At 42.5% G+C, this 18,919-nt stretch overlaps 1 protein-coding gene across 2 annotated transcripts in view; it reads right to left on the bottom strand.

Moving 5' to 3' along the window:
- LOC132532100 (zinc finger protein 26) overlaps window positions 1-6,715 on the bottom strand; it is a 68,579-nt gene extending 61,864 nt beyond the window's left edge. Inside the window, exon 1 of one of the 2 annotated variants that reach the window (XM_060170279.1) lies at window positions 6,668-6,715. In XM_060170279.1, the coding sequence (XP_060026262.1) occupies window positions 6,668-6,700 (33 nt within the window). In that variant the 5' untranslated portion in view covers window positions 6,701-6,715. Of the gene's footprint in view, window positions 1-6,246; window positions 6,622-6,667 lie in introns of those variants that run through there. The other variant, XM_060170280.1, reaches the window with a different exon arrangement.
- Between the last annotated feature and the right edge of the window lie 12,204 nt (window positions 6,716-18,919).

The raw sequence follows: 18,919 nt of genomic DNA, 5'->3' as shown, positions 1-18,919 counted from the left end.
AAGCCCCCGGAAGGCCTTGGACAGGGTGGTGCGCTCTGACCCCCACCTGAGACCATTCTGACTGCCACGGAGAGGGCAGGGGTCCTAGTTCCAGTGAAAGATGAAGGTCCCTGGGGCTGGAGTAAGAGCACTGGGGTAAGGAGCCGTGGTTGGGTCCCAGGCATCCAGTGAAGCCAGAGGCAGAGACGCCCCGGTGGAGACGACAGCGCAGAGAGAGAGAGAAGGACGTCGAGGAGAAGGCAAGGATCTGGCCAAGCAAACGGAAGACACTGCCCTCTACAGGTTGGGAAGCCTGCAGGACGAGAAAGGGAGGGATGGGGGCTGAAGACAAGGAAGCAGCAGCTAGAGGAGCCCGGACTGACGCCCTAACAGGCTCCTCCACAAGAGCGCTGCCTGCAGCGAGGGGGACCCCGGGGAAGACACAGTGAGTGCAACTCTGGGGGAGCCTCAGAGGCCAGTGGAAGTACAGGGTAGAGCCCTGTCACAGGCTCCAAGCGATCCCTGTCGTGCTGGGGACTGACCGCCAGATGACAGAAGCTTCCCATCCCAACCCACAAGGAACTCCCACAGGGACAAAAAGTGAAGTGGGAATAAAGAGAAGAGCCTCCCATCTCCCACAGCCTGAGTCGGGGAAGAAGAGGGGTTGGAGTGTAGCCTGGACTTTCCAACGCCTCGAAGTTAACTGACATCCAAATACTTGGCTCTTGCCAAGATGACTGCCAGGGCCGGGGAGGGACAGCTGACAGGGCACGTCTGAGGTCGTGATGGAGAAAAATGAAGCCATGACATCAAGCCCAGGGCATTCATGCAGGGGGGAGGAGAAACAGGAAGCAAGGCCTGAGGCAGATGCCACAAGAGCAAACACAGACCAAAGAGACAGGATGGAAGAAGAAAGGGGTAGAGCAGAGAGTGTATTTTATTTTAAGCTTTTTGCTATTTTTAAGCTTGATAAGAATAAAAACAAAATACAAAGGAAATACTACAAAAAAATTTAATTGGGCAAGCATAATCAAGAAATGAGGAGACTTCCCTGGTGGTCCAGTGGTAAAGAATCCGCCTTCCAATACAGGGGAAGTGGGTTCGACCCTTGATCGGGGAACTAAGATCCCACATGCTGTGGGACAATTAAGCCCGAGCTCCGCAACTACAGAGCCCGCGTGCCCTGAAGCCCTCGCACCACAACTAGAGAGAAGCCCGGGAGCTTCCCTGCTGGCACAGTGGTTAAGAATCCGCCTGCCAGTGCAGGGGACATGGGTTCGAGCCCTGGTCGGGGAAGATCCCACATGCCACGAAGCAACTAAGCCCGTGTGCCACACCTGCTGAGCCTGCGCTCTAGAGCCCGTGAGCCACAACTACTGAGCCCGTGTGCCACAACTACTGAAGCCCGTGTGCCTAGAGCCTATGCTCTGCAGCAAGAGAAGCCACCACAATGAGAAGCCCATGCACTGCAATGAAGAATAGTCCCTGCTCCCCGCAACTAAAGAAAAGCCCTTGTGCAGCAGTGAAGACCCAACGCAGCCAAAAATGAATAAATAAATAAAATTTAAAAAAAAAAGAGAAGCCCGCGTGCCACAAGGAAGAGCCTGCCCCACAATGAAAGATGCCGCAGCTAAGACCTAAAGCAGCCAAAAAGATAAAGAAAATAAATAAATTTTTAAAAAAAGAAAAGAAAGAAAAGAGGGAATGACTAAGATAGGGTGCATAACTCTAAGATAGAAAAGGGATTTTAAAATTCATAAACGATCACTATACACAAGCAGTTCTGCTATAATGTGATGTTACCAAAAAAAAAAAAAATCACCACTATGCAAAGTCTCCGGCTTATGGGAAGAGCAGGGTTGGGGTGTGACACCTTTGTAGCACACATGAAAAAAGAAAATCAGGAACCTTAATAAAAACAGTAGCAGTTTTATACATGTTTGATTTGAGAAATACTACCATAAATATGGCACTGTACCTTGAAAAACGCCTGACGTTTGGGTGTCAGAAGGGCCGTAGGTTAGTATAAAGTGGTGAAAAGAGGCTTGCCTGAAATCAGTCAGAAAGCTCACATTGTTCCCTAAGATATCAATCATGTTGAAACAAATTTACATCCTTAAAGCAAACATGATAGCAGAACTGACTGTATTTACAAATTTCTTCCAGTAAATTTGAAAACTTAGAAGAAATGGAAAATTTCCTAGGAAAATAAAAGTAACCAAAATTTGCCCAGAAAGAATTAGGAAGACCAGACTGACTAGCCCATGGTCATAAAATAAACTGAAACAGTAATCAAAGGTATACCCTCTCCATAAACACAACAGTCCCACACTATCTTGAAAAGTAAGTTCTATCAGCATCCAAGGAACAGAAAATTTCTCCCATATCTAACCTGATGTAGAGCCAGGAAATGATAGGAAACCCATCACACAAAACCTGTATAACCCTACAGAGCAGGCAAGGACCGCACAAACTGTAGTCCAATCTCATTTATTAAAAATACCTAGATAAAGACACTAATAGAGTAAAACAAATCCTGTACATATATACATAGCAAACTATGAATGAAGTTTATCCAGAAATTTAAAGGACAGTCCAAACTTTAAAAAAACAAAACACAACCGTATCAAAGAAATAAGTAACGTTAGTACATTAATGGAGGACAATCATCTCAATAGATGAAATAAAGTACTATGAGGAAATTTAACGCTTTTAAAAATCGGAATTCAGTTTGTTACAGGTAAAAGTAATTTCCCTAAGCCTATAAAAAAAATCATACTTTGTGTGAAACTAAAATCAGGAACAAGACACGGACGCTCACATCAACTCTGCTAGTCAGCACTGTCCCAGAGGACCCAGCACAGCAGGAACAAAGCAAAATGCCAGCGATAAACACTAAGCAAGGAGAAGAAACTACTGTCATTATTTACAAACATCTGATTTTCTGACTAAAAAACCTAACAGAAACAGCTGGCATAACATGAGAACCGATAAGAAACATCAGCAGGGTGGCAGTTAAAAAAAAAAATCAACATGTAACAGCTCTTTCATACATCAACAGTAACCAACTTGAAAATGTAATAAGAACCACAACAAATCTAGAAAGTACTCAGGAATAAAGCTTAAAAATAGAGAAAAACAACGAAAAATACACATGTGATAAAATACATAAATGCAGAGGCAAAGAAAACACAATAGCCCAGATATGGAAGCAACGTAAGTGTCCAGTGATAGATACAGAATATGTACTACACAAGCACAAACACACACACACACATACACACGAACATTACTCAGCCATTAAGGAAAACCCAAAATCTTGCCATCTGTGACAACTAGAACTAGAGGGTATTATGCTAAGTGAAATAAATCAGACAGAAATACAAATACCATATGACCTCACTTATATGTGGAATCTAGAAAATTAAATGAACAAATAAACGAAACAAAAACAGACTCATAGACACAGAGAGCAAAAGGGTGGTTGCCAGAGGTAGAAGGGTGAGTGAAATAGGTAAAGGGGATTAAGAGGTACAAACCTTCATTTATAAAATAAATTAGCCACGGGGATGCAGCATAAGGAATATGGTCAATAATACTGTAATAACTTTGTTCTGGGACAATTACCAGCCTTGGGGCAGTGATCATTTCATAATGTATGTAAATGTCAAATCAGTATGTAGTACACCTGAAGCTACCATAATATTGTATATCAACTAAATTTCAAACATTTTTATATTTTTTAAAAAAAGAAAAAAAAAACAGAGGCCTGAGTAGTCGAGTAACATTTATGATATGTACACTCAATGTGGTATAAAGATATTAATTTTCAACAAATTAATTTATAAATTCAATGAATTCTCAATCAAAATGCTAAGAAGATATTTCTTTTCTAACACTTATTCACAATAAATAAAATCATACGTTTGGACTACCGCTGCTACAACTAAAAAATTAATGGTAAAGTACAATCCTCATGAACATCAGAGACCCACGGAAGCAAGGAGGACTAAATGAACCAAATTTCAGAGAGAGGAGAGCTCTTTCCAGGTGAGCTAAGAGCTGGCTGGCTGTTTACTTCGCCAAGGGCATTTGTCCAGCCTGAGAACAGGTGGGACGGGGTCAGCTGAGACAGAGGACGACACCAGGAGAAAGAGAAACCAGTGGAGCCTTCGATGTCCCCCTGGACAGCAGGCTGTCCCCCTGGGGCATTTTCTGAGTGCGGTCAGTACAGGAACTGGGCGGGAATGGCAGACTGACTCTCCCATAGTCTCAAGGCACTTAGGACACAAAGTACTGCGAGGGAGGAGCCTGCGATCGGCACACCCCGCTGAAAATACAGGCGAACCGAGTCGAACTAAAGCAGCACCCCAGCCCCAAACCAGCTCAATGTCTGTTTAGATGAGGTGATCAGTCACTCCCCAACTGCACAACAGAGGAGAGGGGAAAGAGGCTCTGGTAGAAAGTAACATTGAACTTCAGTCTCTGTGGCTGTTCCCTTTATACCAATTCATGTACACACACACACAAGTAAAGAGAGAATGACAGAACTAATCTGGGGAATCTGGGTGAAGGGTGTGTGTTTTTTTTTAATACAATACAGATTATTTTATACTATTCTTGTAACTTCTCTAGTTTGGAAATTATTTCAAAATAAAACATAAAATGTAATAAACTTTAGGGCTTTCCAGATGATCCTTTGCCTACTGAAAGGGCCCTACACAATCTGGCCTTGCTCTCGCACGCTCCCTCCCCATTCCTGCCGCACGCCTTCTTTCCACTAGACAGGGCACCTGCTGGTTCTCACCTTAAGGCCACTGACTTAGCTGCTTCCTGTTCTGTGCCCCCATACTCCCATGATTATCCAGCTGTCATTCAGATTCTGCTTAAATGCTGCCTCAAGACAAGGTTGCCAGTCTGAAGTAGCCACCCAGCCTCTCAGTGCATGAGCATTCACAACTTTGTTCATGGTGTTCCCCTGGTATGTCTTACCGTCTCCCATACCCTTCACGGGGTCATGGGCCCTGTCAGTCTTGTTCACCCCTGCATGCCCTAGAAAATTACCTGGCATAATAGTCAATAAAGGCTTGCTAAACACGTGCACTCAAAAACAAGGAAATACTGTCTACATTTGTTCAAGTCTTTTAGGTCTTAAGAGGCAATAAGAGCACAGGCTCTGAAGACACTCTGCATGGGTCTGAATCTCAGCTCTGCCACCCTCGTGTCCTTGTTTCCCTTACTAGTTTGGGACCTGGCAGGCTCCCCAGTTTCCTCAGCTGTAAAATGGGGACATACTTGCCTCACAGGGCCGTGAGGTGCTAATGACATCACACACACAAAGTGGCTAGGCCAAGAGTGGTGCCTATTAATATTATTCAACAGTTGTGAAGTCTTCTTTTTTCAGGTCCTGTACCCTTATGGTCACTTATTTTATCTTTTCCAATTGCTATTGCAAATACGTTTTCTCTCGTTGTACTCTCTGTATAGTTATTGTTTAAAAGCAAAAAGTTCATTGATTTTGAGGTTAACTGTACCCCTCCGGCCGCCCCGGTGAAATCCCTTCTCCCCTGACACCCAAACTCTTCCTGTCACACTTGATCACCTAAAAAAGTGTCTATACTATTACTAATCGCTTCTCTACATCCTGCTGCCCACAGTCGCATGCAATCCCTTCGCCTCTCAGGAACTGACCACCTGCACCACCCCCGACATTCTCTCTGCTCTGGAAAAGCTGCTTAAGACCCACATTCTGAAGTCCAGGCGGCACCTTTCGGCCTCATGAAATACTTCTGAGGCATTTCGTATCATGGCTTCTAGGAAGCTCTCTTCTCAAATTTGCAGCGGAAGAAACCACTCTCCAAATGTTCTGTCACCTCCCTTGCACCCCAGCCCTTCGGCACCGCCGTCCTGGTTGCCCCCGAGTCCTCTACTGGTCCCTCCTGGGGCTCTACTCGTCGTACCCTGCGCTCCCCCGAACACAGGCGCCTTTAATCTGCACATGTTAGTTGAAAACCCCTACCCAAGCCTACAGACCCGACGACAGGCACTGCGCTTCGAACACCTACAAGCCCGCTCGGCCCCCGGATACCTCTTCCAACAGTGTTCTCCAGGCCGGAAACACGAGCAGCGCGCCAACGGCTCGGTCCACTGGCCCTCTCCCCTCGCGACGCGGATCCTTCCGGCTCTGAGCCCTCGAACCCGCCCGCCACCCTGCCCAGCGACCACCCTCCACAAGGGACCGCAGCTCCTCGAAAGCAAGAAACGTACGTAATTCTTCGCACTGCCAGCGCCAGTCTCAGCGTCAGCACACAAAGACACTCGGTGTATGAGCATCTCAACAAGTGAATGAACAAAGAGGAGGTTAATTTCCCTGATGGGGCCCGAAAGGGCTGGACACGAAGACAACTCCGTACTTGTGTGTGAGAAACCTGAAACGACAGAGGATCACTTCCTTCACGAGGACCCTCGCTGCCCTCAGAATTCAGGGGCCGCTGTAGACCATAAAACAGGGTACCTGCCGAAGGACAGGGCACCGGACACAAAATGCCCGAAGACGAGGAACGTTCCTGGAGACCCAGGCGGACGGCGGCGAACACGCGAGTTCAGGCCCTGGCGTGGCCGTCACGGGATGAACACGGCTACGCTCACGGCCCAGTCAGCTTGCGCAAGGGAGAAAGTCCCGACTCACCCAACACGAAGCTGTCCGGGACCTGCTGGCCATCCCGCGCTGTTTCGTGCAGGGTCTCCCGGCTGCTCCCACCCCGCCCACCCAGCAGGGGCTTCGCGCCCCACGGAGGGAGGGTCCGCGGGCACCAGGCACCTGCCCGTCGGGGCTGAGTCCCTCGCAGGGACGCGGGCTCCGGGACCGGGCGGAGGGAACCGGGGCGATGAGTTTGTACCGTTCCGCAGCCGTGAGGCGGGAGGGACCGAGGCCGGGCTGGCCGCCTCCACGCCCGGATCGACCGTGGGGGTTCAGGCGGCCAAGAGCCTGGTGCGCACAGGACGTCCCGGGCCAGGGTACCTTCGCGTCTCCGCCAGCTCCGCGGCCAAGGAAACAGTATGTCCCCGGCCCGCCTCTGTGCACAGTCGCCCCGCAGGCTACAGCCCGCTAGGCGCGTACTCCGCTGAGGCGGGGGTGCGGCGCACGCGGAAGTACGTCACGCGACCAGGAGCGGCCGGCAGAAAACGACATCTCCCAGAACACTCTGCGGAGGAGGCGGAGGGCCTGGGGAGAGCGGCGGGGGCTGACGGGGAAGGCGGGCTGGCTGGCTTTGCAAGAGCCCGGTGTTCCTCCCTGCCAGCGCCTTCCCGGGCAGAGTCCCTCTCCGTGCAGGGGCTGGCGCTCGGGTTTGGACGCCACACCGGGTAGAGTTCCGACCGGAGGGCACAGCGGAGAAGAACACCGTGTGAGGCTGCAAGCTGCAGTGCACAGGGTTATAAAACAGTTGTGAATATCGGTAGATGAAAAGAGAAATAGAAGTACATCACTAATGGGAGACATGAAAATGCTAACTCTCCGTCCGAGACAGAGCAAACGATAGCCGACTGAAAAAAAACGCACAACCTAAACGTTGAGACTTAATGTTTTATTTTATGGCCAAAACTGAGGACTTAATCTTGGGACACAGCATCTTAGCTCTGAGGGGCTGCTCCAAAGAGGCAAATGGGGAAGCCAGGATATTATAGGAGTTTTTGCAACAAAGAGCAGGTAGTCGGAACATCAAAAGATTACTGTTGATTAAAGAAAACCACACATCTCAAGTTAAGGAATTCAGGGCTTTTTCTTGTTGTTGTTGTTGTTACTTTTACCATAAGGAAGAGATTTATTTATTTATTTGTTTTGGTAACTTTTACCATTAGGAAGAGATTTTTTTATTTTTTTAATTTTTATTTTATTTTTGAATTTTACTTTATTTTTTTATACAGCAGGTTCTTATTAGTCATCCATTTTATACATATTAGTGTATACATGTCAATCACAATCTCCCAATTCATCATACCACCACCACCACTTTCCCCTCTTGGTGTCCATACGTTTGTTCGCTACATCTGTGTCTCAATTTCTGCCCTAAAACCGGTTCGTCTGTACCATTTTTCTAGGTTCCACATATATGCGTTAATATACGATATTTGTTTATCGCTTTCTGACTTACTTCACTCTGTATGACAGTCTCTAGATCCATCCACGTCTCTACAAATGACCCAATTTCGTTCCTTTTTATGGCTGAGTAATATTCCATTGTATATATGTACCACATCTTTATCCATTCGTCTGTCGATGGGCATTTAGGTTGCTTCCATGACCCGGCTATCGTAAATAGTGCTGCAATGAACATTGGGGTGCATGTGTCCTTTTGAATTATGGTTTTCTCTGGGTGTATGCCCAGTAGTGGGATTGCTGGGTCATATGGTAATTAGATTTTCAGTTTTTTAAGGAACCTCCATACTGTTCTGCACAGTGGCTGTATCAATTTACATTCCCACCAACAGTGCAAGAGGGTTCCCTTTGCTCCACACCCTCTCCAGCATTTGTTTTTTTACATTTTCTGATGATGCCCATTCTAACTGGTGTGAGGTGATACCTGATTGTAGTTTTGATTTTCATTTCTCTAATAATTAGTGATGTTGAGCAGCTTTTCATGTGCCTCTTGGCCATCTGTATGTCTTCTTTGGAGAAATGTCTATTTAGGTCTTCTGCCCATTTTTGGATTGCGTTGTTTGTTTTGTTAATATTGAGCTGCATGAGCTGTTTATGTATTTTAGAGATTAATCCTTTGTTGATTCATTTGCAGATATTTTCTCCTATTCTGAGTGTTATCTTTTCGTCTTGTTTATAGTTTCCTTTGCTGTGCAAAAGCTTTTAAGTTTCATTAGGTCCCATTTGTTTATTTTTGTTTTTATTTCCATTACTCTAGAGGGTGGGTCAAAAAAGATCTTGCTGTTAATTGTGTCAAAGAGTGTTTTTCCTGTATTTTCCTCTAAGAGTTTTATAGTGTCCAGTCTTACATTTAGGTCTCTAATCCATTTTGAGTTTATTTTTGTGTATGGTGTTAGGGAGTGTTCTAATTTCATTCTTTTACATGTAGCTTCCAGTTTTCCCAGCACCTCTTATTGAAGAGACTGTCTTTTCTCCATTGTATATCCTTGCCTCCTTTGTCATAGATTAGTTGACCATAGGTGCGTGGGTTTATCTCTGGGCTTTCTATCCTGTTCCATTGATCTATATTTCTGTTTTTGTGCCAGTACCCTATTGTCTTGATTACTGTAGCTTTGTAGTATAGTCTGAAGTCAGGGAGTCTGATTCCTCCAGCTCCGTTTTTTTCCCTCAAGACCTCTTTGGCTATTCGGGGTCTTTTCTCTCTCCATACAAATTTTAAGATTTTTTTTGTCCTAGTTCTGTAAAAAATACCATTGGTAATTTGATGGGGATTGCATTGAATCTGTAGATTGCTTTGGGTAGTATAGTCATTTTCACAATATTGATTCTTTCAGTCCAAGAACATGGTATACCTCTCCATCTGTTTGTGTCATCTTTGATTCTTTCATCCGTGACATACAGTTTTCTGAGTACAGGTCTTTTACCTCCTTAGGTAGGTGTATTCCTAGGTATTTTATTCTTTTTGTTGCAGTGGTGAATGGGATTGTTTCCTTAATTTCTCTTTCTGATCTTTTGTTCTTAGTGTATAGGAATGCAAGAGATTTCTGTGCATTAATTTTGTATCCTGCAACTTCACCAAATTCATTGATTAGTGCTAGTAGTTTTCTGGTGGCATCTTTAGGATTCTCTATGTATAGTATCATGTCATCTGTAAACAGTGACAGTTTTATTTCTTCTTTTCCAATTTGTATTCCTTTTATTTCTTTTTCTTCTCTGATTGCCATGGATAGGGCTTCAAAACTATGTTGAATAATAATGGTGAGAGTGGACATCCTTGTCTTGTTCCTGATCTTAGAGGAAATGCTTTCAGTTTTTCACCATTGAGAATGATGTTTGCTGTCGGTTTGTTGTATATGGCCTTTATTATGTTGAGGTAGGTTCTCTCTATGCCCACTTTCTAGAGAGTTTTTATCATAAATCAGTGTTGAATTTTGTCAAAAGCTTTTTCTGCATCTCTTGAGATGATCATATGGTTTTTATTCTTCAATTTGTTAATATGGTGTATCACATTGATTGATTTGTGAATATTGAAGAATCCTTGCATCCCTGGGATAAATCCCACTTCATCATGGTGTATGATCCTTTTAATGTGTTGTTGGATTCTGTTTCCTAGTATTTTGTTGAAGATTTTTGCATGTATATTCATTGGTGATATTGGTCTGTAATTTTCTCTTTTTGTAGTATCTTTGTCTGGTTTTGTTATCAGGGTGATGGTGGCCTCGTAGAATGAGATTGGGAGTGTTCCTTCCTCTGCAATTTTTTGGAAGTGTTTGAGAAGGATGGGTGTTGGCTCTTCTCTAAATGTTTGATAGAATTCACCTGTGAAGCCATCAGGTCCTGGACTTTTGTTTGTTGGCAGATTTTTAATCACTGTTTCAATTTCATTATTTGTGATTGGTCTGTTCATATTTTCTATTTCTTCCTGGTTCAGTCTTGGAGGGTTATACCTTTCTAATAATTTGTCGGTTTCTTGCAGGTTGTCCATTTTATTGGCATAGAGTCGCTTGTAGTAGTCTCTTAGGATGCTTTGTATTTCTGTGGTGTCTGTTGTAACTTCTCCTTTTTCATTTCTAATTTTATTGATTTGAGTCTTCTCTCCCTCTTTTTCTTGATGAGTCTGGCTAATTGTTTATCAATTTTTTTTTATCTTAAAGAACCAGCTTTTGGTTTTATTGATCTTTGCTATTGTTTTCTTTGTTTCTATTTCGTTTATTTCTGCTCTGATCTTTATGACTTCTTTCCTTCTACTAACTTTGGGTTTTGTTTGTTCTTCTTTCTCTAGTTCCTTTAGGTGTAAGATTAGATTGTTTATTTGAGATGTTTGTTGTTTCTTGAGGTAGGATTGTAATGCTATAAACTTCCCTCTTAGAACTGCTTTTGCTGTATTCCGTAGGTTTTAGATCGTCATGTTTTCATTGTCATTTGTCTCTAGGTATTTTTTTATTTCCTCTTTGATTTCTTCAGTGATCTCTTGGTTAGTTAGTAACATATTGTTTAGCCTCCATGTGTTTGTGGTTTTTATCTTTTTTGCCCTGTAATTGATTTCTAATCTCATAGCGTTGTGGTCAGAAAAGATGCTTGATATGGTTTCAATTTTCTTAAATTTACTGAGGCTTGATTTGTGACCCAAGATATGACCTGTCCTGGAGAATGTTCCATGCACACTTGAGAAGAAAGTGTAATCTGCTGTTTTTGGATGGAATGTCCTATAAATATCAATTAAATCTATCTGGTCAATTGTGTCATTTAAAGCTTGTTTTTCCTTATTAATTTTCTGTTTGTATGATCCGTCCATTGGTATAAGTGTGGTGTTAAAGTCCTCCACTATTATTGTGTTACTGTCGATTTCCTCTTTTATAACTGTTAGCAGTTGCCTTATGTATTAAGGTGTTCCTATGTTGGGTGCATATATATTTATAATTGTTATATCTTCTTCTTGGATTGATCCCTTGACCATTATGTAATGTCCTTCCTTGTCTCTTGTAACATTCTTTATTTTAAAGTCTATTTTTTCTGATATGAGTATTGCTACTCCAGCTTTCTTTTGATTTCCATTTGCATGGAATATCTTTTTCCATCCCCTCACTTTCAGTCTGTATGTGTCCCTAGGTCTGAAGTGGGTCTCTTGTAGACAGCATGTATATGGGTCTTGTTTTTGTATCCATTCAGTGAGCCTGTGTCTTTTGGCTGGAACATTTAATCCATTCATGTTTAAGGTAGTTATTGATATGTATGTTCCTATTACCATTTTCTTAATTTTTTTGGGTTTGTTTTTGTAGGTCCTTTTCTTCTCTTGTGTTTCCCACTTAGACAAGTTCCTTTAGCATTTGTTGTAGAGCTGGTTTGGTGGCATTGAATTCTCTTAGCTTTTGTTTGTCTATAAAGCTTTTGATTTCTCCATCGAATCTGAATGAGATCCTTCCTGGGTAGAGTAATCTTGGTTGTAGGTTATTCCCTTTCATCACTTTAAATATGTCATGCCACTCCCTTCTGGCTTGTAGAGTTTCTGCTGAGAAATCAGCTGTTAACCTTATGGTAGTTCCCTTGTATGTTGTCATTTTTCCCTTGTTGCTTTTAATAATTTTTCTTTGCCTTTAATTTTTGTCAATTTGATTACTATGTGTCTTGGTGTGTTTATCTTTGGGTTTATCCTGCCTGGGACTCTCTGCTCTTCCTGGAATTGGGTGGCTATTTCCTTTCCCATGTTAGGGAATTTTTCAACTATAATCTCTTCAAATATTTTCTCGGGTCCTTTCTTTCTCTTCTTCTTCTCGGACCCCTATAATGCAAATGTTATTGCGTTTAATGTTGTCACAGAGGCCTCTTAGGCTGTCTTCATTTCTTTTCATTCTTTTTTCTTTATTCTGTTCCATGGCAGTGAATTCCACCATTCTGTCTTCCAGGTCACTTATCCGTTCTTCTGTCTCAGTTATTCTGCTATTGATTCTTCTAGTGTATTTTTCATTTCAGTTATTTTATCGTTTTTCTCTGTTTGTTTGTTCTTTAATTCTTCAAGGTCTTTGTAAAACATTTCTTTCATCTTCTCAATGTTTGCCTCCATTATTTTTCCAAGGTCCTGGATCATCTTCACTATCATTATTCTGAATTCTTTTTCTGGAAGGTTGCCTATCTCCACTTCATTTAGTTGTTTTTCTGGGGTTTTATCTTGTTCCTTCATTTGGTACATAGCCCTCTGCCTTTTCATCTTGTCTATCTTTCTGTGAATGTGGTTTTTGTTCCATGGGCTGCAGGATTATAGTTCTTCTTGCTTCTGCTGTCTTCCCTCTCCAGTGCTTTTTTTATGTATGGGAAGATGCAAAGTCTGGACTCACTGAAATCGTTCTTTTGATATGCACCTCAGCTATCTGGGGCCAGGATCCTCTGTTTTCTCATCCTGAGTTTCCTCAAGGCTCACAATCAGGGCAGCTGTAATGTGATGGCTTGATGGCTGCAACATCCTTTGTTTACTGATATGGCAGGCAATATTTAACTATAAATTAATAGCATAATTTCAAAAGGTCTTTCTGCCTGAAAATCTTTTTTTAAAAAATCTTTCTATTCAACAAATTGTGAGGGAAATACAGACAAAACCGTATACAACACGGTACAAGAATTTGTGGGAGAAACTTAAAGCAGTGATGACAGGGAATTTCATAATCTTAAGTAATTATAACAGTAAAAACAAAACAATAAGTGAGTTGAATTCTCAAAAAGCTAAAGAACAAAGTAAATCTAAAGAAGGCAAAGGAGAGGAACTATTAAAGATAAAAGCAAGAAACTATCCAAAATTAGCAGGAACAGAAAAGACTGAAATAATACTATGAATCCACTCAAAGTAACTGACAAATATAGAACACTGTCTCTAAAGATTGTTAAATATGCAAAAATTTTACATTTTTACATGTGCATGGATCATTCTGCAAGATAGGTCCTATGTTGGACCACAAAAAAGTCTTAATAAATTTGAAAGGACTGAACTCATAAAAATTATGTTTTCTGACAACAGTGGAACTAAATTAGAAATCAACCCCAGAAAAATTGTAGGAAATCCCCAGGTTTTTGGAAATTAAAAAAAAAACATTTTTAAGCAATCCCTAACTCAAAGAAGAAATCATAGGAAAATTAGAAAATACTTTGAACCAAATTAAAATGCAAATGCAACATATCAAGAAGTCTAAATCACTAGAAATTCAAATCCTGAGCTCTTTCCTTTATTCCACTTATCTCCCATTTAATCCTCCCTTTCTATTTGAACCCAGACCTGCTCAGTCACTGTTATGGTTTCATAAAATTCCCAAGCAAATTGTATTTGTAACAAGTCCCAAACACATTCTATGCCCGGTTCTCTGATTGAAGGAAACTCAGCACTTAAGATCTTTCTTAGGCTGTCCTACCATTTGGTTTGCCATTTTATGTCATTTAAGTAAATTTAAATGGATAATCCCTAATCTTACTGTCTTTCCAGATCTTTCCATATTAGACCTTAGTCTCCTGTTAATCCAAGTCTCCTTATTCATAATTATGAAACTTTTGTTATGGTGTAAAGCTGCTACTGCCTTAAAACAATGCAGAACTATTTTTAGGGAAGAGGGTCTAGGATTGCTATTGGGTATGAGGGAACGGAAGGAGGTCTTGGAAAAGTGAGTGAGAGAAATAGACATCTGTAAGAATAATTAATGACAGTGTATAGACAAGAGGAGACCAACGAGGACATTTCAGTGCGTAGGATATGACAGAATACAACACAAAGAAAACCATTCTGTTCATAGAAGATTAGGGACAGTAATCGGGGCAACTGCATGCAAGAAGGAAGTAGAGCTGCAGCAATGAATAAATACATACCTTTTTGTTTCTATATTTTTCAGTGATTTAGCTTAGGTTGTTGTTGTTTTTTTTAATTGGCATGGAAACTGATGCTGGAAATGAGGTGGGAGGTGGATGGGCTCTGGGGCTGAGCAGCTGGAATTTGTCAAGCTGAGTAAATTGGGGTTTGTCTCCCCCTGACACTTCAAGGAAAAAGTTAATGGCAGGAGCTGAGCTCTGTTGGAGTAAAGAGATAAATGACCACATCTACCACTCCGGAGGTCAAGGAGACCTCCCCAACTGCACAAGCACAGAAAGGCTCCTCAGGGGTCAGAAAGGGAGGGGCTGCTATCCCATAATAGGTGCTGTCTATCTCCCAGAGACCTCCACGGTGGAATCCATCTTGGCTAAAAATGCGCGCACATGGGGAGGGCCCTGGGCCAGGTCAGATGTTGGAAACAAAGCAAGATTATTGGCCAGAGGAAAACAAAGACTCAGAAGCACTGCCCTCAGTGATTTAACTCACCTCTCTGGCGTGCTCCTCATTAAGGAGGATGCATGCACTCTTTTCCTGGTGCGTATTTCTGCCTTGCTTCTGCCTTAAGTAAATAAACTGCTTCTCTGTGTGCTCTCCCATATGTTGTGCTGTGTCTCTAATAATAAACTTTGTGCCTGTTTTCAAGTTTTTGTCTCCTTGAAAAACTTTTGTTTTCAAAGGGGACAGGAGCCAGGGCAGCTCTGCTTCTAGCCTCTAGCTTCTGGTGGTCTAGTGGTTAGAATTCCTGGTTTTCACCCCAGCTACTCAGGTTCAATTCCTGGGGAGGGAACTAAGATCCTGCTTCAAGCCAACACTCACTGCTGTCTCCCTGAGATCAGAAACACCATGCCTAATTAATGCAGTAAATTTGTATTAAGAGTCGTTTGGATACAAATGCCAGAAATATAGCTCAAACTAGTTTAAACTAATAGAGATAATGTATTAGTTTTATAACTGAAGGGGACAAGCAGTGGGCTTCAGGAATGGCTGGACTCACAGCTTCATTCGCCATTACACTACTTTCTCCCTTTCTCTATTCTTCCCAGTTGGCCTTTTCTCATGTAATATCAAAGTAAAACTCACCCTACTTTCATAATCGTTCGGGAAAATATGCGGGGATGGACTCTCATAGGGTCAGATGCCCATCCCTGAACAAGAATCACAATGACTGATGGTCCAGCCCTTGCCCATTGTATAAAACCAATACTTCATTGTCTGAAGCTTTACTGAACCCACATAGACTAAGCATAGGAGAAAGGTTGTTTCCCAAAGAAAAACTGAGATGAATTATCAGAAGAAAGGGAATGGATGTAGGGAAGGCAAAAACAGATTTTCTCAGGTCCTCTAGTTCTAGAATTACTGACTCCCCTGATACATGAATTCACCCTGTTCCATGGGACAGTCACAGCATGAGGAAGCACTGTACACATTTTGAATTTGCTCAGGTCATATTGCAAAGCCTCCAAATTCATTCTTATCTATCCCAGTGAATTTTGATCCCACCATATTTATGAACTGTGGTAGGACTTGTAATTTGAACCATGTAAATTACTCCTATGGCCTTCATATCACATATCATTCTTTGTTTCCTCCTTGTATATCTTTATTTTTTTCTCTACTTAAATTCTAAGCTTCGGGTAAGAAAGTGCTCCTATTTATTTTGCTCCCCATTTTGGAAACAGTAGTTTCTCTTTAGATATTGAATTGATTGGTTTATTTATATGGAAGATGCCTAGAAAAATTATTTCTCCATTTTTAAAATTGTCTTTTTCATAATAATTTCTTCTCAGTCTCAGCTTCCCTGATCTTCCATTCTCTTTCTGTGCTTTTATTTTGTGTGTGTGGGAAATCTACTATATAAGCCTAGGACTTTAATACTAAGGGACTCAGCAAAAGATGAGACAAATGTATTTCTCTAACAGACACTTATAAACTAACTGGAACAAGAAGTGTACACAGGTAGCAGGTTGAGTTTTGCAGGAAGCGGACTTTGTAATGGAGGTTTATGAGCAGGTGATTTGTAAGGGAATGAGGGAAGCAGGACTGGAAGGAAGGGAAATTTGAACAGAGATCCATTTACAAAGGAGGCCTCAGCTAACCCTGCAAAGGTCTCTGAAGCGGGCCCTTCAGATATATCCAAAATTGAGGCAAAGGGGTGGGGACTTTGTACCCCTATATTGACCAGTTGTTGGATACAGGCTGTCCCCAAGGAGGAGGCTAATCTTGGGTGAGGCAGCTCCTTCAGCTGAGGGCAATTTCTTGAGAGGGACTCATTTGTGGCCTCTTAGAAGGCACCACAATTGGTAGCTGGAGGGATCAGTGTCTCAGTCCTTAAGGAGGTTCTGGGTCGCACACCAGAGCACCCATGACAACATACAAGGCAGTAAGCCTCTGAGATAAGATTTTGCAGAAAAATCAGTCTATTGTTACAAAGTCAGCTTTTAAAAAGAACTAGGGGTACAGTGGTTAAGAATATGCCTGCCAGTGCAGGGGACACGGGTTCGAGCCCTGGTCCAGGAAGATCCCACGTGCCACGGAGCAACTAAGCCCGTGTGCCACAACTCCTGAGCCCATGCACCAAAACTACTGAAACCTGTGCTCTAGAGCCTGCGAGCCACAACTACTGAGCCCGTGTGCCTACAGCCCATGCTCCGCAATAAAAGCCCGTGTGCCTACAGCCCATGCTCCACCATGATGAGAAGCCCACACACCGCAACGAAGAGTAGCCCCCGCTCGCCACAACTAGAGAAAGCCTGCGCACAGCAACAAAGACCCAACACAGCCAAAAATAAATAAATAAATTTATAAAAAAGAACCAGTTGGGGCTTCCCTGGTGGAACAGTGGTTGAGAATCTGCGTGCTAATTCAGGGGACGCGGGTTCGAGCCCTGTTCTGGGAAGATCCCACATGCCGAGGAGCAACTGGGCCTGTGAGCCACAACTACTGAGCCTGCGCGTCTGGAGCCTGTGCTCCGCAACAAGAGAGGCCGCAATAGTGAGAGGCCCACGCACTGTGATTAAGAGGGGCCCCCGCTTGCCACAACTAGAGAAAGCCCTCGCACAGAAATGAAGACCCAACACAGCCATAATAAATAAGTAAATTAATAAATTCATACCCCCAACATCTTCAAAAAAAAAAAAAGATTAGCACATTAAAAAAAAAAGGAACCAGTTGTAGGAGTGTTAACTAAATTGCTTACTTAAAACACAAAACCAAACCTTCTTTGACACTTAAAAAGGCACTACGTAGTTGATCCAACTTACTTAGGAAATCAACTGATTTATCACAATAAATTAGCACCAAAGGAAGCTAGGTGAAAAATGAATACAAAATTAATAATTTTCACCATATCATCAACAAATTGTAACCAGGTGTTGGGCTCATTACAAAGAGTGATGGAGGCGCAAAGAACAATGTCAAGGTCGTCAAGATCGAGACTCTACAGGGTATCATAGTTAAGATGTAACTAGAGGGGCTTCCCTGGTGGCGCAGTGGTTGGGAGTCCGCCTGCTGATGCAGGGGACGCAGGTTCGTGCCCCGGTCCGGGAGGATCCCACATGCAGCGGAGCAGCTGGGCCCGTGAGCCATGGCCGTTGAACCTGCGCATCCGGAGCCTGCGCGTCCGGGACCTGTGCTCTGCAGCTGGAGAGGCCACAGCGGTGAGAGGCCTGCGAACCGCAAAAAAAAAAAACAAAAAAAAAAAACCTTAATAAAAATAAAAATACTTAAAAAAAAAAAGATGTAACTAGCAGCAGTAAACACTCTAAACTTTCACTGACAAAGAGGATGAAGTACATACCTAAGTGCTCAGGTCATCTTGTTCTGTTGATCTTGAGCAGAAGTTGTCCACTTCATGCAGTCATCTGCTTCTGAAAATTTCCTAACACCCTTCAGTGTGAGGCCTCCAGCTGGTACTGTTTCCCAGTTATTTAAGAATGACAAGTCTTGGGACTTCCCTGGTGGTCCAGTGGTTAAGACTCCACGCTCCCAATGCAGGAGGCCCAGGTTCCACCCCTGGTCAGGGAACTAGATCCCGCATGCCACAACTAAGAACCCGACACAGCCAAATAAACGAATAAATATTAAAAAACAAAAACAAAACAAAAAAAGAATGAGCAGTCTTTACTTGAGATCAGGATCAACAACCTGGAGATTTAATGTTGAGTTTGTTAACAATACCGTTCATGTAAAGTTAAGACATAAAATGTATGACATATGATAAACACAGTCTGCGTGTAGTAAAAGTATACATGGAATGGCAGGCTATACAGCACATTCATTGCAATGATTGCCCCAAGAGGAATGGTAATAGGAAGAAAGAGACTAAAGGCTCAGAGAACAGCAACTGAATATACAGTGTTATAATTTTTGTTTTTTGATTAAAGAAGGATCTGAATCAAATATTACCAAATATTTGGTAATATTCATATTACCAAATATGA

This window comes from Lagenorhynchus albirostris, chromosome 14 (genome assembly GCF_949774975.1).
Source record: "Lagenorhynchus albirostris chromosome 14, mLagAlb1.1, whole genome shotgun sequence".
In the NCBI taxonomy this organism is placed as follows: Eukaryota; Metazoa; Chordata; class Mammalia; order Artiodactyla; family Delphinidae; genus Lagenorhynchus; species Lagenorhynchus albirostris.
Note: the sequence above shows the minus strand (reverse complement) of the source record. Positions and strands in the feature narration are given on the sequence as shown.